Source organism: Mustelus asterias, unplaced genomic scaffold (genome assembly GCF_964213995.1).
Source record: "Mustelus asterias unplaced genomic scaffold, sMusAst1.hap1.1 HAP1_SCAFFOLD_2733, whole genome shotgun sequence".
NCBI lineage: Eukaryota > Metazoa > Chordata > Chondrichthyes > Carcharhiniformes > Triakidae > Mustelus > Mustelus asterias.
In genome coordinates this window covers 1-22,337 of record NW_027592678.1, presented here as the reverse complement: position 1 = coordinate 22,337, position 22,337 = coordinate 1, and the positions used below count along the sequence as shown (strand labels likewise).

The 22,337-nt window shown below is 44.8% G+C and overlaps 1 protein-coding gene across 1 annotated transcript; it reads right to left on the bottom strand.

Moving 5' to 3' along the window:
• Positions 1–875: 875 nt before the first annotated feature.
• LOC144489980 (NACHT, LRR and PYD domains-containing protein 3-like) lies at positions 876–17,633 on the bottom strand (the record flags this gene model as incomplete). Its single annotated transcript, XM_078207803.1, has 4 exons — positions 876–2,613; positions 14,904–14,969; positions 15,053–15,224; positions 17,433–17,633. Coding segments are annotated over 4 exons (2,177 nt in total), but the record flags the coding sequence as incomplete, so codon positions are not given.
• Between the last annotated feature and the right edge of the window lie 4,704 nt (positions 17,634–22,337).

Below are 22,337 nucleotides of genomic sequence, written 5' to 3'. Positions count from 1 at the left end.
GGATCAAGAAAAGATTTAAAGTGATTTGCAAAAGATGCAAATAGTGTGAAAAAAGCAATTCTTTTGAACACAGTGAGTGGTTCAGGTCTGGAATGCACTGCCTGGAATTGAGGTGGAGGCTATTTTCTTCTGGGCCTTTTATGAGACTGCAGTCAGAACCATGGAACAGAAAACTCGTGGGCTGCTGTAACCTAACAGGGAGATTTATTTTCATAACTGCACACTGTAAAGTTTAATACAAGACTGAACTGCCACTGCGACCATGACTGATGTCACCAGTGATCACATGACTTATAAAGGAACACTGTCCCGTTATAACACACACCAACTATAATAGATAACAGAGGCAGCGTGCAGGAAAATAATCCTGACAATAATTAGCCACAAACTGTAAGCTATACTGAACACAAGAGAAACAAATTTCTTTCCAGCATCATACATAATCAGATGGTTTCTGTTGGGAGAGTGACATATCCTTTTTTTTAAATTTTGCAGGGAGGCCTTTGCACCTCTAATTATTTAAAATTTATGCCAATAATGCTTTTATTCACTCAAGGATTGTGTCATCGCTGGTTATGCCAACATTTATTGCCCATGCTGATTTGCCCACGAGAATCTGCCTTCTTGAACCGCTGTAGTTTTATCAGAGAATCAGATTTATTACAGGTTCAGAAGGAGGCCAATCGGCCCATCATGTCTGCAGCTGCCCTCAAATGAGCTTTATGACTTTGCGCCATTCTCCCGCACTTTCTCTGTGACCATTGGACACTGTTTCCCTCTTGATTTCCTCAACTGAACATGTCTCTGCTTTATTTAGAACAAAGGAAGTAGCTTCTCAATGAAAATATCAGGGACGAGACCAAACAAACAGTTACCTCAACTCCTGACACTTGTGCAGAACACGTCCCAGCTGCTGGAGGCCTTCACACTGAATGTTGCAGTTCTGTAGATCGAGGTGTTTTATTGTATCACAGAGTCCAATGACATGAGACAGGACCGCACAGTCAATCGGGGTCAGTCCGAATCCGGCAAATGAAAGTTTTTCCATAGATCCCACTGTGTTCCGAGCCAGTGCTTTATTCTGAGACTCAAATAGGGAGTGGAATGTGTTCAGGAGCTTCCTCTTCCCAATTCTAAATCTTCTGTTTTCATTCTGTCCTTCAAATTTCTCCTTCACCCAGGCAATCACTCGGCAGGTTGTTTGATGAAGAAATGGACCCAGAAACTTCTCCAGGGGTCGAGCTGACTGTGGGGAGGACAGACCAGCAACAAAACGGAGAAATATCTCAAATCGCCCATCTTCCATCCTGTCGGCTTCATTGAGGAATTTCCCGATCTCCCCAGGATCTGGAGTCAGGAATTGTGTGAGTGCAGCTGCAAACTCTTGGATGGTGAGGTGTGGGAATGTGTAAACCACACTCTGGGCAGAAACATCTCTCTCTAAAAGTTCCATCAGAAATCCAGACAGGAACTGGGAAGGGTGTAGATTGTACTCAATCAAATCTCCATTTCTAAACACAATCTTCTTCTCGGAGACTCCTGTGTAGGCCATCTCACCAAGCTTCAGTAACACATCACGGGGGTTTTCAATCTCTCGGCCATGGTTTTTCAGAATGTTGTAAATATAGTAGGAATATAGTTGGGTGATGGTCTTGGGAACTTGCTGCTGTGTCCTGTCTCTTTGTGTAAAGAAGGGACCCAGTGACAGACCGAGGATCCAGCAGTAAGAAGGGTTGTAACACATGGTGTACAGGATCTCATTCTCCTCCACGTGTTTGAAAACAGCTGCTGCCACCGTCTGATCTTCAAAAAACTTGTTGAAATATTCCTTCCGTTCATCACCAACAAATCCCAGGATTTCAGCCCAGACACTGACGTCAGCCTTTTCCAATAAATGTAATGCAGTGGGGCGGCTGGTCACTAGCATTGAACATCCTGGGAGCAGCTTGTGCTGTATTAAACTGTACACAATGTCAGACACTTCACACCAGCATTCAGGATCTGTGCACATGAACTGAGGTTCTGTATTTCTCCGATTGTCGGCAAAATCAATCCTGTCCTTGAATTCATCCAAACCATCGAATATAAACAGCAATCCCTCTTGGTTCCTCCAGAGCTCTCCCAGAATATTCCCAAAGTAGGGATACTGATCCAATATCAGATTCCTCAGGTTTATTCTACAGTTAATCGTGTTTAAATCCCGGAATTTAAAACTGAAAACAAATTGAAAGTGTAGGTATATTTTCCCAGTGGCCCAGTCATAAACAATCTTTTGTACCATTGTTGTTTTTCCAATTCCCGGCACTCCGCTCACTGCTGCTGAATTCCCAGATTTGGATTTTCTCTGGGAAAAGCTGCTCTGAAACAATTGATCAGTTCGGATTTTTTCCAGTTCTCTCCGGAGATGTTTCTCTCTCCACTCTTCATGGTCTCGGCCTCTTGCCAGCAGTTCATGTTCGACAAGTGTCCGATCTCGAACAGTAGAAATAACCGTTAGCTCAGCGTATCGATCAACCAGCTGGAAAATCTTAACCTTCTCCTTTATGAGGATAGTGTTCACTCTCAGTGTTTCAGTTTGTACCCGGAGTGTCTCCTTGTGTTTCTGTTGGAGATCTTCAATTAGAACAGAGAGAAAATGTTAGTTGCATTAAAATACCATCTTTGCTGAATTGTTAGACTTACTTTACAGTGTCAGTCAAGGTTTGTGCAGGAATTGAAATTAAGTTATTGGAAACCTCGCTTCCCAAGCACCAATTTTCAATTAAAATTTCAGATCGTGACTTAACTCTAATATTTCCATAACTTGTCCATTTGATGAAGGTGATGTTTCCTCTCTGATGGTTAATGCTTTCCAGCCTGCCCTTAATACAGACACCTCACTGGGAGTCTGCAAGGATCGTGGTTACATGTTAGACGATTTTTTAGTCCATTAGTCTGTGAACTAGTCGGTGTTCCCAATCTGCTGCAGAAATGGGATATTGGATATGAATGGGAGATGGAGAGATTGTAATTGTTCAGGAGTCTCACTGTGACTGCATCCCTCCTTCAACAGGTTCCCTTTCATACTGTGTGAGCATTGGAATTCCAACAGTTTTGAACATGGAAAGTTCTCCTATTCTATCAGGCTGTAACCTCGTCACCCATGTTACTGGGGAGCCGGTTGGCTCAGTTGGTCAGATTGTGGGCCATATTGTGTCAGCAGCATGGGGTCCGATCCCCGTTGTATCTGGGGCAAATTCCGGACCTCACTCCTTGCCTTACCCGTGCCGGAGATCATTCAGCCGTGGTTCAAACCTGCCTTCAGACAGAGAACTCAAAGAATACCCACCCCTTTGATGTAGTGTATTTCAGTAATCAATAACTATGTTTCAGCAGTTGTACATGTAGATACATTAACTGTGTTTTGATAACCATTCTGCCATGATGGCAACAAGAAAAAGAACAAGGAGCTACTTTACGAAGTGTAATATGAAACCAGGAAACATTCACAGTTCATTTGAACTATTTAACAATAATTATAATTCATGGTTAATTATGTTACTTGTTTCCTATCACCTCGTTTTGGGAAATGGAAAATGTATTTATCTTCGTTCATACATTGGGTTTGAAGGAAAACCCTGAATTAAGGGATTCTCCTTTCAGTAGAGTAATGTGCTCTCTTTAACTACCATTAGGAAACTAACCAGTAATTTTGTAATAAGCCTAAATATTCCCTTTTCCTCAGAGACATTCTTCAGATTAATGTTCAATTGTGTGAACACCTGTAGTATCATCATTTTTATCAAAGGTTGTCTGACCTCTCAATCTGTTCTGTGATATGGGAAAGATTATTGGGGGCGATTCTCCCATCCCAACGCTCTAAATTCTTAGTGCGGCGGGCCGGAAGAATCGCTTGTGGGCCGATTTGTGGGATTCAAGCATGCATTCCCGACGCGCACGCATCTCCGAGTGCCGGATATCCAGCACGGTGGGGACCACGCTGAAAACCAGTGGGAACAACTGGTACGAGATTTTAATCTATTTTAACCTTATTTTAATGTTATTAGCGGGCCCAGGACTGAAGCCTCCGAACCCGCAACATCTCCCACTCTCGTCAGTGCAATTTCACTCCGGCGCCGTTCAGATTCGCTCCCCAGTTTCAGGGAACTAACAGGAGACCCCGCTGGAGTGAAGGGAGGGGTGCAATTGGGGCCCCTCAGGGGGTTGGGTGGCTTCAGGTTGTTCCCCCCTGGGTATGGGCACTGTGGCAGGGCCAGACTATGCTCCCGGCACTGCCTAATGGGCAAAGTGCCCATGCCCATGGGGCACCTTGGCACTAAGAACCAGGCATGGGGCAGTGCCAAGGGGGCAGGGCCTAGGTGGCCTCCGTGGGCGGGGTGTCTGCTTTCTTTGGTGGTGGGGGGCATCTGCTGGGCGGGACTAGGGTGTCTGCCTCCCATTGGTTGGAGGGGGGGTAAGAGAGAGAGAGAGAGAGAGAGATCCGGAGAAGATCGCGGTGCTCCGGGACGGGAGAGGGTCGGGGCTGGCCTGGGAAGTTGGGGGGGCCGTTAGGGGCGGTGGACCCAAGGGGCAGCACTACGAGGGTCCCGTGGCGGGCCAGCAAACTGCAGGCTGACAGCTCGGGGGCACTGCGCATGCGCAGAGGTCAGGCACTGTCAGCCTCTGGAGTGAATCGGCCCCACCCCCCAAACCTTTAATGAGATTCACGCTTTTGACCTCTGCATTGCACACTGTGTGGGAGATTAGAGTTTGAACTCCCACTGAAAAAACAATCGTCATTTATACCAGTTTCCCGCCAATTCAGCACATAGAACCCTTTTGGGAGAATCGCCCCCAATGTTCCTCATTTCTTTACCATTTTCCCTACAGTTCAAAATGGAACAAATCAGAGCCCCGGAAGTACAGGCCTCTCAGCCTGACCACTGTTATTGGGAAGATACTGGAAGGGATAATAAGAGATATTCTTTATGAAACATTAGAAATTCACAATAAACTTCCACATTTCGCCCTAACGTGGGGAAAATCAGAGCTAGGGAACTGCAAGTCGACCAGCCAGACGTCCGTTACCAAGTGGACATTGCAAGTGATAATATAAAGTTTTCCTTATGATCACTGGGAAAGGGAAGAGACCATTAGAAATTCACAGAAGAACTGAAAAAGGTCCAACTTGCTGGAGTTTGAGGCAGTGAGCAGAATCATAAATGATGGAAATACGGTGGACATTGTCTCCCTAGACTTTTAGAAAGCCGTTGATAGGTTTCCTCACCAAAGAATGTTGTTATATCAGTGGAAATTTGAAACTCTGCTTCAGGAATCGTCTTCAATATTGCAACTAAAACTTAGTGGACCAGATGTAGTTTGGCTTGAAGACATGTCACAAATGATCTGAACAGAAAATATTGGGTAAGATCAGCATCCATGGAGACAGTAATTATCATTTTTATTCCATATGGCGGTACCTCAGAACTCAGTCACATTGGACTCAAAATGTTAACTATCGTTCTTTCTCCAGGTACTGCGAAAACTAAGTCTATCACACTTTTTTTTTGTTTTTACAGATTTCCACATCCATAGTTTTATTAAAAATGTTAGCCCGGGACTCTCTACTCCTCACAGTCTGATATTCAAGAGCTGAGCAAGGTTTAACATATGAACTAGGAGCTTGCAGCATTAACGTGATGTCTACAGTAAGTTTGCAGATGCCAACAATACAATGGTTTACATGGTAGAAGGCAGTGAGATAAAGAAAAGTTTAGATCTGTGATAGCAGTGGGCACTCATTGTTCATAAGTTAATAACATATAGGAGTAGAATTGGCCATTCGGCACATCTCGTCTGCCTCGCCATTCGATCATGGCTGAAATGCTCCTTATCTCAATTTTCCAGCCTTCTCCCATTACCAATTAAAAATATGTCTCATTCCTCCTTAAATTTACTCACTGCCCCAGCACCTCAGGGTCGCCAATTCCACAGATTCGCAAAACAACGTATTAAGATAGATGTATCTCATACATAGTGGTCGAGCCAATATTGAACAGACGGGTTCTTTGCGCGAAAGATATTGAGACACAGAAATAGATCTCAGTGCCAGCATACACATATCATTGGAGGTCTGTGATCAATGTTGAGAATCTGTAGCTAAAGGTAACACGACATTGGGTTACATTCACAGAACCAATCAATATTAGATAAAGAAGCAGTAGCTACAGGAGAGTGAGAGCAGAGGACACCGGGGCAGACATTCAATAGCCCTTAGGGGAGAGAGAGTGAGAAGAGAACACTGGGATACTGAGACAGACAACAGAACCTAGAGGAGAGCGTTAGAGGACGACACTGGCACAGACATTCAACAGCACCGAGAGGAGAGTGAGAGGGGAGAACACTGGAATACTGGGAGAGTCAGCAGCACCTAAAGAAGAGGGAGAGAGAAGGACACTGGGACAGACAGTCAGCAGCACCTCGAGGAGAGTGCGAGAGGAAGACACTGGGTCACTCAGACAGATAGTCAGCAGCATCAAGAGAAGATTAAATATACAGCAAAGACTGCAGTGAGAAATTTGAACACTAGCTTGGAGTTTGGAGATGCTGTGTTGATATCAGGATTCAAAAATGGTGCGGGGCCAGGGGAAGCAGCTGATTGGGTAAGTATGATCGGGTAAGTTTTTATTGGTTTTATCACTTATGGTTTTTAAAGTCTTTATTTTGTGGTTTCTCGTTTGTCCCTGCCATTATGCAGGAACAAGGGACCGGGAAGAAGCGATGTAGAGTATTTGATATTATTTAATTTTAGATATCTTTCAAAAGGTAGAGGGCTAGGTCATGGCAGGAGATCTCAAAGTTGTGGTGTGCTCCTCGTGTTCCATGTCGGAAGCCCACGTGTGCAGCAAGTGTCTCCAGCTGCAGCTGCTGGAAGCCCATGTTTTAGAGCTGGAGGTCGGCTGGGACACTATGGAGCATCCACAAGTATTGAGGATTACACTTATGGACAGGTGGTGACACCGCAAGTTAAGTCTCAACAGGCAGGAAGGGAATGGGTGACGACCAGGCAGATCAGGAGGACTAGGCAGGCAGTGCAGGAATCTCCTGTAGCCATCCCCTGCAAATCAGGTATACCGCTTTGGAAATGACCTCTTAGGGGAAAGCAGCAACAGACAAATCTGTTGCACCAGGGTTGGCCCTGCTGCATAGAGGATGAGAAAAAAGTATGGGAATGCAATTGTTATCGGGGATTTAATTGGAAGAGAAATAGACAGGCCCTGCTGTAGTCACAGACAAAATTCCTGGATGATACGTTGCCTCCCACGTTCTAGAGTCAAACATTTTTCATGGACAAGTTAAAAAAAGACAGTAAGGGAGATTAAGAAAAGTGATAGGCAGATAAATCAAGGGCCAAAATCAAACAGTGCCAAAATGAACACACAGTGGGAATGGGACAATTGACAAAAAGACTTTGTGCTTTAACGCACAGAAAATTTGAAATAAAGTGGATGAATTAATCGTGCAAATAGATGCAAACAGGTGTGATGTCGTCGGGAATGACTGCAGATTGACAAGCGATGGGACATCCAGTGCTGTTCACTATCTAGGAAGGAGAGTCAACAAGGGAAAGATGATAGAGCTGGTTTGCTGGTTAAAGAGGAAATTAGGTAAATAATGAGGTAGGATATGAGCTCTGATGATGTGTAATCCGCATGGGTAGTGCTGAAAAGGCTCAGAGGTTACAAAAGTTTAACTTGGATAAGTGTGAGGTCATGCATTTTGGTCACAAAAATAGGAAGGCGACTTATTATTTAAATGGGGAGAGACTTCGGGGTGCTCTGGTGCAGAGGGATCTGAGTCACAGAAAACTACAATGCAGGTAGAACAGATAATAAAGAAAGCGAATGAGATGTTGGCATTTATATCGTAAGAAGTTTAACAACACCAGGTTAAAGTCCAACAGGTTTATTTGGTAGCAAAAGCCACACAAGCTTTCGGAGCTCCAAGCCCCTTCTTCAGGTGAGTGGGAATTCTCTTCACAAACAAAGCATATAAAGACACAAACTCAATTTACATGAATAATGGTTGGAATGCGAATACTTACAACTAATCAAATCTTTAAGAAACAGAACAACGTGAGTGGAGAGAGCATCAAGACAGGCTAAAAAGATGTGTATTGTCTCCAGACAAGACAGCCAGTGAAACTCTGTGGCGGTTACAAATAGTGTGACACGAACCCAATATCCCGGTTGAGGCCGTCCTCGTGTGTGCGGAACTTGGCCTTCAACAACCAGTTCTTCATCCAGACACACGGAACAGCCATGGGGACCAAATTCGCACCTCAATATGCCAACATCTTCATGCACAGGTTCGAACAAGACTTCTTCACCGCACGGGACCTTCAACCGATGCTATACACTAGATACATCGATGACATTTTCTTCCTTTGGACTCATGGTGTACAAGCACTGAAACAACTCTATGATGACATCAACAAGCTCCATCCCACCATCAGACTCACCATGGACTACTCTCCGGAATCGGTTGCATTCTTGGACACACGCATCTCCATTAAGGACGGTCACCTCAGCACCTCACTGTACCGCAAGCCCACGGATAACCTCACGATGCTCCACTTCTCCAGCTTCCACCCTAAACCTTAAAGAAGCCATCCCCATACGGACAAGCCCTCCGTTGACACAGGATCTGCTCGGATGAGGAGGATCGCAACAGGCACCTCCAGACGCTGAAAGATGCCCTCATAAGAACAGGATATGGCGCTCGACTCATTGATCAACAGTTCCAACGCGCCACAGCGAAAAACCGCACCGACCTCCTCAGAAGACAAACACGGGACACAGTGGACAGAGTACCCTTCGTTGTGCAGTACTTCCCCGGAGCGGCGAAGCTACGGCATCTCCTCCGGAGCCTTCAACATGTCATTGATGAAGACGAACATCTCGCCAAGGCCATCCCCACACCCCCACTTCTCGCATTCAAACAACTGCAGAACCTCAAACAGACCATTGTCCGCAGCAAACTATCTAGCCTTCAGGAGAACAGTGACCATGACACCACACAACCCTGCCACAGCAACCTCTGCAAGACGTGCCGGATCATCGACACAGATGCCATCATCTCACGTGAGAACACCATCCACCAGGTACACGGTACATACTCTTGCAACTCGGCCAAAGTTGTCTACCTGACACGCTGCAAGAAAGGATGTCCCGACGCATGATACATTGGGGAAACTATGCAGACGCTGCAACAACGGATGAATGAACACCGCTCGACAATCACCAGGCAAGACTGTTCTCTTCCTGTTGGGGAGCACTTCAGCGGTCATGGGCATTCGGCCTCTGATATCCGGGTGAGCGTTCTCCAAGGCGGCCTTCGCGACACATGATGGCGCAGAGTCGCTGAGCAGAAACTGATAGCCAAGTTCCGCACACACGAGGACGGCCTCCACCGGGATATTGGGTTCATGTCACACTATTTGTAACCCCCACAGAGTTTCACTGGCTGTCTTGTCTGGAGACAATACACATCTTTTTAGCCTGTCTTGATGCTCTCTCCACTCACGTTGTTTTGTTTCTTAAAGACTTGATTCGTTGTATGTATTCATATTCCAACCATTATTCATGTAAATTGAGTTTGTGTCTTTATATGCTCTGTTTGTGAAGAGAATTCCCACTCACCTGAAGAAGGGGCTTAGAGCTCCGAAAGCTTGTGTGGCTTTGGCTACCAAATAAACCTGTTGGACTTTAACCTGGTGTTGTTAAACTTCTTACTGTTTTTACCCCAGTCCAACGCCGGGATCTCCACATCATGACTACCATCGGCATTTATATCGACAGGAATAGAATATAAAGGTAAGGAAGTCGTTGCAATTATGCACGGCATTGGTGTCGCCGCACCTGGAGTATTGTGCATAGTTTTGGTCCCCTTATTTGAGGAAAGATGTCGTGACATTGAGGCAGTTCAGAGGAGATTCATGAGATTAATTCCAGAGATGAGGGGTTTGTTGTATGAAGAGAGATTTAAAATAGATTCAGCTATACTCTCTGGAATTTATAAGAATGAGGGGAGATCAAATTGAAGCTGTTTAAGATGATAAAAGGTATTGATAAAGTCGGCATGGAGCGGATGCTTCCGCTGGTGGGGCATTCTAGGATGAGAGGTCATAGTCTTAGGATAAGGGGTAGCAAATTTAACACAAAGTTGAGGAGAAACTACTTCTCCCAAAGGGTTGTGAATCTGTGGAATTCACTGCCCGAAAGTGCGGTGGACGCTGGGACAGTGAGTACATTTAAGGAGTTAGACAGATTTTTAATTGGTAATGGGCTGAAGGATTATGGGAAGAAGGCACGAAAATGAGGATAAGGAGCATATCAGTCATGATGGAACGTTAGAGTCTACTGGATGGGCGGAATGGCCTAACTCTGCTCCTATATCTTATGAACTTATGAAAACTTTAATGGGGTTGTAGATAGACCCACAAACTGTAGTGGTGAGGTTGGGGATGGTATTTAAAAGGAAATTAGTGACGCATGTGCTGAAGGAACATCAGTAATTGTGGGTGATTTTAATCTCCATATAGACTGGCCAAGTGAAATCAAACACAATAACGTCGAGTAGGAGTTCCTGGATTGTATACGGAATAGTTTTCTGGAACATTCTATTGGTAGTGGGGAAAATGCTATAGTTCATTAATTGCACTTGAAGACAGTGGCAGGATTGGACAGTCAGCATGGATATATGAAATGGAAGTCTTGCTCGACAAATCTACTTGATTTTTTTCCAGGAAGCAACGAGCAGAGGTGACGAAGGTGAGTAAATGTTTGTGATTTATTTGGACTTTCAGAAGGCTTTTGACAAGGTCCCAGGTAAGAGATGAGCCTGTAAAACTCAATACATTGATTTGGGAGCAGTGTATTATGATGGACAGGAAATAAGCTGGCAGGCAGGAAACAGAGTAGCAATAACTGGGTCTTTTTCCAAATAGCAGACTGAGACTATTGGGATACCGCACGGATCGGTGCTGGGAGACCAATGAAATGGTTAATGTCACCCAAGCTGCGATGAAAAAAAAGTTCTTATAAAAGTTTTCACAGATAAGCACCAAGACGAGTAGCTTAAGGGGACTGTGATTGGTTTTAATATCTGAATGATATGAGCTCAATCAATAACTGAGCGGACTGAGGTAACTCCTAAAATGTGATTGGTGTATGCTAATTACCTGCAATTGAATTTGAGGCTATAATTGCTTCTGTATTTAGGAATTCTGTATTCTGGCTCGTTACAGACTGTGACCTGTGACTTTCCAGAGACTTCACTACGTAGATGATTAAAACAGTTGTTTAAGAGAACTCCGTGACTTGGTCTAGTTCCTTGACAGATAAAGTTGTGATCAATTAAAAGGCTGATACCAATTACTACAACATCACTTATTCATGATATATATTAATGATTTAGATGAGGGAACTAAATCTAATATCTCCAAATGTGCAGACTACACAAAACTGGGCGGGTGGGTGAGCTGTGTGAAGGATGCAGAGATGCTTCCATGTAATATGGAGAAGCTGATTAAGTAGGGAAATGCATGGCAGATGCGGTGTGAACTTAGTCACTTTGGTCGCAAAAAACTGGAAGGCTGATTACTATCTGAATGGCTATAGATTAAGGGAGATGTGCAACGAGACCCGGCTGTCATCGCACACCAGTCACTGAAGGTAAACATGCTGGTGCAGAAGGCAGTAAAAAAGGCAAGTGGTGTGTTGGGCTTCATGCCAAGAGGATTCGAGTACAGGAGCAGCGATGTCTTGTTGCAACTACAGGGACTTTGTGAGATTACACCTGGATATTACATGCAATTTTGGACTCCTTATCTGAGGAAGGTTGTTCTTGCTATAATGGGGGTGCAGAGAAGGTATACCAGGCTGATTCCTGGGAGTTCCCCACGCCGGCTGCCCCGGCCCCGCCCCCACCGACCGCCGCCCATCCCAGGGTACAGAGAAGGTATACCAGGCTGATTCCTGGGATGGCAGGACTGATGGATGAAGAAAGATTGAGTCAATCAGGATTATATTCACTGGAGTTCAGAAGAATAAGGGGGGGATTTCATAGCAACCTAAATTCTAACAGGGCTAGACAGGATGGATGTAGGTATTATGTACCCGATGGCGGGGAATTCCAGAAATGGGATCGCAGTCTGAGGTCACAGGGTACACTATTTTGGACTGAAATGCAGAGAAATGCAAAGAGTCATGACCGTATGAAATTGGCTATTACAAAAAACAATTGAAGCTAAAACATTGTATGTTTTCAAGAAGGACTTAGCTGTACCTCCAGGAGCTAAAGGGCTCAAACAATTTGCCGGGATAAGGCTAATGAGTTGAATGTTCAACCATGATCATAATGAATGGTAAAGAACATAAGAACATAAGAACATAAGAAATAGGAGCAGGAGTAGGCCATCAAGCCCCTCGAGCCTGCCCCACCATTCAATAAGATCATGGCTGATCTGAAGTGGATCAGTTCCACTTACCCACCTGATCCGTATAACCCCTAATTCCCTTACCGATCAGGAATCCATCTATCAGTGATTTAAACATATTCAGCGAGGTAGCCTCCACCACTTCAGTGGGCAGAGAATTCCAGAGATTCACCACCCTCTGAGCGAAGAAGTTCCTCCTCAACTCTTTCCTAAACTGACCCCCCCTTTATTTTGAGGCAGTGCCCTCTAGTTCTAGTTTCCTTTCTAAGTGGAAAGAATCTCTCCATCTCTACCCTATCCAGCCCCTTCATTATCTTATAGGTCTCTATCAGATCCCCCCTCAGCCTTCTAAATTCCAACAAATACAAACCCAATCTGCTCAGTCTCTCCTCATAATCAACACCCTTCATCTCTGGTATCAACCTGGTGAACCTTCTCTGCACTCCCTCCAAGGCCAATATATCCTTCCGCAAATAAGGGGACCAATACTGCACACAGTATTCCAGCTGCGGCCTCACCAATGGCCTGTACAGATGCAGCAAGACATCTCTGCTTTTATATTCTATCCCCCTTGCGATAGAGGCCAACATCCAATTTGCCTTCTTGATCAGCTGTTGTACCTGCAGACTGGGTTTTTGCGTCTCATGCACAAGGACCCCCCAGGTCCCTCTGCACAGCAGCATGTTGTAATTTCTTTCCATTTAGATAATAATCCGATTTGCTATTATTTCTTCCACATTGAATAACCTCGCATTTGTTAACATTATACTCCATCTGCCAGATCCTCGCCCACTCACTCAGCCTGTCCAAATCTCTCTGCAGACCTTCTACGCCCTCCACATGATTCAATTTTCCACTTATCTTTGTGTCGTCTGCAAACCTTGTTACCCTACACTCAGTCCCCTCCTCCAGATCGTCTATATAAGCAGGTTCGAAGGGCCGAATGATCTGCTCCTGCTCCTACTTTCGATATTTCTACGACATGATTTTGCCTGCACACTTTCCTGCTCACATCACAACTGGATAGTGTGCACAGCTGTGGTTACCCCCCAACATAGAGTCAAAAACTCACAGAAGCAAGCTACAAAAGTGATTAACAGCTTTGAGAAGCTCAGCTACATGGAAAACATCAAGGACCATGGTTTATTTATTTTGAAGTACTGATACAAACTCTAATTGAAAGAGGTCGAGTCAATATCTGAGTGAGTGCAGAATTACTATTGATAGATGATTCCAGTCTTCAAATTGTGTGGGATCAGATAGCACATGTTTGAATTATGTAAATGCAGGAATAGAGTGGATGTTCAGCGTTTCGTTATCTCCAGAGAACTATGAGCCTCTGTAAGGTGTTTCGAGTAGCTGTGGCGACTCTAAAGAGGGAGCCAGTCGAATCCTCTCTGGCACAGAGACTGCATCATGTGGAAGAGAAGTGCATATGAGGAACAATGGGGCAACGGGATCTACACGATTGGATTCAGTCAGCTGAGGGATTCGAGGGGAATATTAAACACAGCATTTTTCCATTTAAACTCGAGGCGTTTCTATTTTTGCTGCTACAAGAAGATTGCATGGTCATTGTTCGTGGCAGAATTTGGACTGGGAGGCACCAGTGGAAGATATCATTCGCCATGATGCCTGAAACCTTGTTATCTTTGTTTGATTGACCTTCTGGGATTTTCATGCTCAGTATTTTGGTTTGTGTTTGTTTCGAATGATTTCTATGGAACCATAGAATCCCATCAGTGCAGAATTCGGCCGATCAAGTCTGCACCGACTCTCCAATAATGCATCTTACCACGGCCTACGTATCCCTCCCTCCCTATCCCCGGAACGCGACACATTAACTACGGCCAATCCACCTAACCTGCGCATCTGTGGACTGAGAGAGAAAACCGGAGGACCCAAAGGTGTTCGACACAGACACGTGGAGAACGTGTAAACTCCACACAGACAGTCGCCCGAGGCCGGAATTGAACCCAGGTCCCTGGCACTCTGAGGCAGCAGAGCTAACCACTTTGTCACCGTGCCACCCCAGTGTAGACAAACCTTAACTTCTGGAGCAAGGCTCTACTCTTCACTGCCATCCAGACCATTCATGCACACACATAGGTTTGTATGAGATTCATATTGTAGCAGGATTCTGTGAAGTGTATAAGACATCAGAAATACTAGAAATGAGCAGCTGATTAAGTGAAAAGATGCAATGGCAACACATTAACAGAATGCAAGAAAAATGCTATGAATTGTAATTTGAATCTCTGCATAGTTGAGGATCAATGACAAACCCCAATCATGTTCAGCCCTGTTACCCCAGCCTTTATCTTTCTGATTCTCAGGTTTTTGACTACCTCCTAAACAAAGGCGGTAATTAATCATTCTGATTCTCAGAAGTGAAATGGTTTACAATCTCAATTTCCTCTCTTACCTTTCAGGTGACTGGGCAATTCAGATAAATCTTGTGCAAAGTTCATCTCATCGAATGCATCAGAACCTGTTTAAATAATTCATGAAATCAAATCAGTGATATCGGCAGTGTGTAAATGTGAAATTGAATTCACTGTGATTTTACCGTACCAAGCTCCTGTATTTCTTTCAGTATTTTATCCAGCTTTGGGACTCCGTGACGCATTCTGACAAAGGATTCCCACATCACCCTTCGAGCCCGAGATCCTTTTTCCATCACCAGATTGAGAAGAAGTTTGGAACTGTCCGCCCGGTTTCCCTTATCCACGAGCTCAGTGACTTTCTATGAAGAATAGTGATGAAGAATAATGAGACGCAGAGTGAAAGGTAAACACTGAGAATGAGATGGAATCTGCTCAGTGATGGGATTTCCCAGTTGTTTTCAGCTCAGAAATCAGTCACTGGGCCGGGTCCTGATCCGCAATAAACATGGACTGAAAATTCTCTTCACATCTCATTCCAGTCATTAACGATTAAGAAATGAGAATCAACTAAACTCGAATCAAAAATATATTTCAAGGAGAGTGAGGGATCACTGAGAATCTGCAGTATTTTAATGTAATTAGTTGTCTGCCCTTCAGAGTCCAACATGACATCTGGTTGGTTACTGATTGACAATATGATCCATTTCTTTCTCTCAATTCCTGCTGCATCACTTTGTGATTTACTCCGAAATCCGGAGGTGATGAGGTAGTTTGTTTCTCTGAGGAGGTCATATGTCTTTGGAACTCTCTTCCTGAAAAGGCCATGGACTAATTCTAAGACGGAGGTAGATGGACACTTGGTAAACAAGGGGGTGATAGTTTATAAGGGATCGGCAAGATGCAGATTTGAACTCACTATGAAATCGGCCACAATGATGTTAAACAGAGGAGTGGAACAGCCCACTCCTGTTCTCTGTATGTAAATAAAACAGTGGCGAGTAAGAACTCAGGGAGCAAGGATAGGATGCTTCTGATTATTACGTTATTTAAATAGAAGAATGGAAATCCTAAAATGAAAATTAGCTGATGAATAAACTTTTGACTAACCCAAACACCGACTCTTGATTTATGTCCGGAGAATGAAGCAATAATAATGGTGAAAAATCTAATCATTTAATCATTTCTACTCATTAACTCAAGTGTCAGAAACAGAATGTTATTTGTCAATTTATTTCTGGCATAAAAGCTCAGTAAGGAGGATTGGTGAGTTAGATAGTTGAGAGATAAACATGTTCAGCTGCAAGTGGGAGTCTGAAGAAGTGGCTGTGCAGAGTCAGAGCAATGGAGAATTTCAGACTGGAGTTTACAAAGGAAAGTTTCAAATTCATTAACTCATTTAAAATAGAATATTGCTGCTGCCTCACAGCGCCAGGGATTCAGGTTCGATTCTGGCCTGGGTCACTGTCTGTGTGGAGTTTTCACTTCCTCCCTGTGTCTGCGTGGGTTTCCTCCGGGTGCTCAGGTTTCCTCCCACAGTCCAACGTTGTGCGGGTTAGGTTGATTGGCCATGCTAAAATTGACACGAGTGTCAGGGGGAATAGCAAAGTAAACATATGGGGTTACGGGAATAAGGCCTGGGTGGGATTGTGGTCGGTCCAGACTCGATAGGCCGATTGGCCTCCTTCTGTATTGCAGGGATTCTATAAATCATTCTATGAATATAGACCGGTTGGAGACTTGGGTGGAGAAATGGCAGATGGTGTTTATTCCGGACAAATATGAGGTAATGCATTTTGGAAGATACAGCATGTAGGAATTATTTAGTAAATGGTAGAATCCTTAGGAGTATTGACAGGGAGAGAGATCTGGGCGAACATGTCCACCGATCACTTAAAGTGGCAACGTAGTCAAGAAGCATACGGCATGCTTGCCTTCATCAGTCAGGGCATTGAGTTTAGAAATTGACAGGTCATGCTGCAGCTGTACAGAACCTCAGTTAGGCCTCATTTAGAATATTGTGTATAATTCTGATCACCAAAGTACCAGAAGGATGTGGATGTGCTGGAGAGGGTAGAGAAGAGGTTTACCAGGATGTTGCCTGGTCTGGAGGGTATTAGCTATGAACCCGGTTTGCTCTCATTGGCATGACAGAGGTTGAGGAGTGACCTGATCGAAGTTTACAAGATTATGAGTGGCATTGACAGAGTGTATAGTCAGATGCTCTTTCCTCAGGTCGAAAAGTCAGGTACTTGGGACACCGGATTAAGGTGTATAGGGAGATGTTCAGAGTAGATGTGCGAGGGAAGTTTTTTTTTACACAGATGGTGGTGAATGTCTGGAACGTGCTGCCCAGGGGGTGGGGCGGTGATGGGAGGAGGTACGAAAGCGGCATTTAAAGGCCATCTGGATGAAAACATGAATTGGATGGGAATGGAAGGATACGGACTCTGTAAGTGCATATGGTTTTAGTTTAGGCAGGCATCATGGTCTGCGCAGGCTTGGAGGGCCGAAGGGTCTATTCCTGTGCTGTACTGTTCTTTGTTCTATCCTGGGTCCCTCCCTCTTACCCGATGCTCCTGTCCAGTGAAAATCCTCTCATACGTTAACGATAAGCTGACTCCATCCACTCCTCCTTCCATTGCCTGTTCTAGTCTGTCCCGGTAGAATTTTGTCAATTTGAACAGTTGATAATCATCACACTTTGTCAGGAACTGAGGAATTGTGGAGTTTGGATCTGTAAACACAAATGGAGTAAAATAAACACATTTCTGTCAATGAATTCCTATTAATGTTGTTACACTTCCCTTTACAGAGAGCAACTAAAGCCTCCTGTGAGCCACATTATCAAACACCTTCTGGGAACACAAACATTCAGTGAAAGCATATTTGACCTGACTATAATCACCTTTGTCCTAAATCCATTCTCACCCTTGGTTAACAAGAGTCCATCAATTTCAAATATAAAATCAACATTTTTTACATTGGTCAGTGGGTGTGAGGGTTCCAGGCAAGGCCGGGATTTGTTGTGAATCCTTAATTGTTATTGGAAAGCTGCTGAGACACCATTCTGAACTACTGCAATTTGCATGGTGCGTATACACTGAGTACTGCTGGGAAGGGAACACCAAGACTTCTATACAGGAAAAGTGAAGCAGCAATATTGTTCAAGTAAGAATGGTGTGTGGATTAAAGGGCAACTTACAGATGATGGTATCCCCATGTATCTGCTGCCCTTGGCCTTCTAGGGTGGCAGAGGTCTCGGGTTTGGAAAGTGTTGTTGAAGGAGCCTTGGTAAGGTGCTGAAATGCATCCTGTAAATGATGCATATTGCTATCACTTTCATCGGTGGCAAAGAGAATGAGGTGGTGGATGGGTGGTGTCAATCAATTGAGCTACTTTGTCCTGGGTGATGTAGAGCTTTGAGTGTTCATGGAACCACAGTAGACAAATTGCAAATTTTCAATTTGTGCCTTGTACATTGTAGACTTTGGGGAGACAGGAGATGACTTACTCTCCAAAGAATGCCTCGCATCTGACGTGCTCCTGTATTGATATGGCTAATCCAGTTCAGTTTCAGGTTAAAGTCACGGTGAACAACTCTTAGGTAAGGAAATACCTCTGGCATTGAAATGGGCAGGTGAGCGGCTACCAAGCATGTAACTGCTGGGGCAGAGGAGTTTGCAGCAGGTTGCTTCGTGACGGGTCAGAGCCAGAAAGGCTGTGCCTTTGCGAATACACACAGCGCATGTGCAGAATTGGAAACACAAAATTTCAGGACAACAAGCATCCTGGCAGGAGACAACCCAGAGATACAGGGCTCAAAAATAGGACAGTGCAGAAAATCTGGATGTTTGATTACCCTGGTCAAAAACAATCTCCAGAATGTCAAGAATGGCCAATTCAGTGATGGTAATGCTGAACTGACTGTCAGCCGCAGATGGTTAGATTCTCTCTTGTTAGAAATCATCATTCCTTGGCATTGTATAGCACAAATGCTGCATGCTATTTGATCAGCTGGATAACTCAGAGCCAGGACATCCTTCTTGATGGCAGTTTAAGTCTTGCCCTGACCCACTTTATGGTCCTGTGACCCTTACATTGTTCAGAAAATTCCCTGTCGCATGAAGGCAGACACTTAAATTTTCAGCCTACACCGCCTTAATGTAGGATTCCGCCTCGATTTAGGCTCGAGTACGAGGCGGCATAGTTAAAATAAGGCGCCCTTTCACTACATGAAAACCCACAAGAAATGAAAGCATGAGTAGGCCACCAGTTCCTTCAAGCCTGCCCCGCCATTCAGTACAATCATCGCTAATCGATGCCGGCCTCAACTCCTTTCCTGTGCCATTTCCCCATTGCCCTGCATTCATCCATCGATCAAATATTTATCTACCTCTGCTTTAAATATTTCGCATGATCCAGTCTCCATCCACCTTTGGAGCAGAGAATTCCAGAGATTGACTTTCAAGAGTGAAATTAGGAGAAGATTTCCCACACAGGAACTCTCTTCTGTAAGTTATGCGAGATGTGAGCTGATCTAACTGTCTTTGACATCACGGGAATATTTGACCAATTGTGACATTAGGGAGTCCGGGTAGAACTGAAATCAGTGGGAATCAGGGAAATCTTTCCACCGGCTGGAGTCACACCTAACAACAATTGTTGTGGTGGTTGGGCGCCAACCATCTCAGCTCCAAGAGTTCTTCAGTGATGTGCGAGGCCCAAGCATTTTCATTTGCTTCATTAAAGACTTCCTTTCATCAGAAGGCCAGAAGTGGGGATGCTGACTGATTGCACAATGTTCATTTGATCTCATAACTATTCCAATACTGAAGCAGTCCTTCCCCATATAATACAAAGAAGACTATACGCATTCATGGGATGCTAAGTGGTAAGCACCCCCCAGTCCCTCTCACCCACAGCACCACCCATCCAGCCCCACCCACCCTGCCCACTCCCACAGCACCACCCACCCAGCCCTATGCCCCAGTCCCACCCCGCAATCCCAAACACCCACGCAGCCACCCCTTGCAGTTCCACCCAACCAGACCCTCAACTTCCCCCCACCCACAGTCCCACACACGCAGCACCCGCCACTGCACTCCCACCCACCAAGCCTCTGATCCCCACCCCACATCCCACTCGCACAGCCCTCCCACTGCAGTCCCAACTGTCAGGCCCCCTCCCTGCAGTCCCAGCCACCGAGCCCCAAGTGCCCCTCACCCATGCACACACCCAAGCCCCTTATTGCCTCGCCCACGCACCCCCACACATCCCCCCCTCAGTCTCTCACTCCCACACATCCCCCACCCCACACCCCTCCACTCAGTGCCTCACTCCCACTCACTAATCGCTCTATTCGCAGCGAATGTTGGGGAGATCCAGCCCCACTGCAGTTTGTCCCACCCAGAGATGCTTTTGCTTTTCTCATACCAGCCTTCAGCACACTGTTCACTGTGCCACCAATCGTGGTTTGTTTCTCTCATTCACAGTCAATAGTCGACAAATCAGCAGCAATGGGAGAGAGAAATTACCTCTGATTGGAGGATCAGCTCCAAGCAGAATCCTGAATTGAAACTCAGCTGTTTTACAACAATTTAGAAACTGTCTCCGGTGCCGCGTAGAGGAGCTTTGCGGGTCACACCCGGCCCCCTCGGTCCGAAGCTTGGATAATCCTACTCTAAATGGTCACTCTCCCCCACTTTCCACTCAGTCCCTGTCCTGTTCCCTCTTCCTGTTTGAGCTGTAGACAGGATAGAAATTATATTTGTAGTTTTGTGATCCTACCTGTGTCCATTCTCATTTTTGATGAAGCTGCTGTATATTCTCTCCTGTTTGAACCTTCAGCCATGATATTGACAGGCCTTGCCTGATTCTGAGACTCTGTAATGAGGATAATATCAATGTCAGGATCAGATGTAAGTATTGAAATCAGAAGCAGGGCGTTGAGATCTTGACTAATATGCAAGATATATTTCAGAATATTACAGTCTCAGATATGTTACTGTGATATTAGTAACAGTTGTTTCACAAAGTATCAGTTGCCATCATCACGTCCGTTGAAAAATCCTTTTCCCTTTCAATCCTATACCCAATTTCCAGTTTCCACTTTGCTCTCCAAAGTCATTGAAAATGTTGTTACCTCCCAAATCCATGACCATTTTTGCAGGAGCACCTTGCAGCCAAGTTTGAACCTGCCACTGCTCTTGAAATCACAAATACTATCCTATCCGACTCTGACAAAAGTCAGTGAAGTATCTTCATTCACCCATCTGCAATCTTTAACGTGCTTGACCATGTTATCCTTGTCCAACTCCTCCCCCTTGTCGTGCAGCTGAGTGGAAATGCATCAAAGGCCCCTGGTTCAATTCTGATCTATTACTTTACATCCAGAGAATCAGTGACATTGCTTTCTCTTGCCACTCCCACACCATTATCTCTATCATTGGCCCTCTTGTATTTCTCATCAACATGCTGCCCCTCGGTAACCTGGCAGCAGGTTCAACATGCAAACTGCTGATATCCAGCTCTACATTCTCACTGCTCTGAAACTCTGCTTCCTGAATCCTGGCTAACTCACACCACGTCTCAGTTCATTCACCTGAGTTCACCAACTCTCACTGTCTCACAGCCTGACAACAGCTCAATTTTAAAATGCTCAAACTAGCTTTTCAATCTCTCCATGGCCCCTCTCTTCCTATTCATGCAGCCTACAGCAGCCCCAGAAGCCAGCGACATCTCTACCTTGCCCAGTCTGACAAGTTGTGTATCTTGAGGATAATTTGTCCACAATCCAGACCAATTACTGAGCTCCGGAATTCCCTCCCGAAGCCTCTCGGCTGCTTTACTTTTCCCTCTTCTCAGATTCACCTTAAAAGGATTAACAATCTGACAAAAATTAGTCACCTGCCCAGCTATCCCTTCGAATGTTTTATGTATTTGTTTTCCCACTGAATTGTTCTCTTGTTGAGTGTCTTGGGATGTTTTGCTACGTTAAAGGTGCTATACAAATGCACGTCACTCCATATTCCCCACTCGTGTGGATGTGTCAGTGTCTGAGTCCCTATACCTGTACCCCGAATCAAACTCAGCTATTGTCCTCTCCTTTCTCCGATATGGAAATGGAAAAGTGATTCAGACATTTAATTTCTTCAAATTAGAATTGGAAGTTATTCAACAGCAATAATTTACAACCAAGGTTTAAAACCAGCAATGTAAAATGCAGTTACCCGTTTCACTCTTAATCTCGTAGAACAACACAGATTTCCAGTGTGTCTGATTTTGTTAAAAAAAAAATCCCAAAGCACAAATTCATTCTCCCTGATGGGTCGCTTCAATTTAACACTAAATTTACAATATCATTCTAGCGAGGCTCTGTAATACACATCTGGTCATCTGAACAGATCCGGATTTATTCCTCATCAACCCCAATGACCCGGCCTCGCCCACACCGAGCCAGCATCAGTTATTGG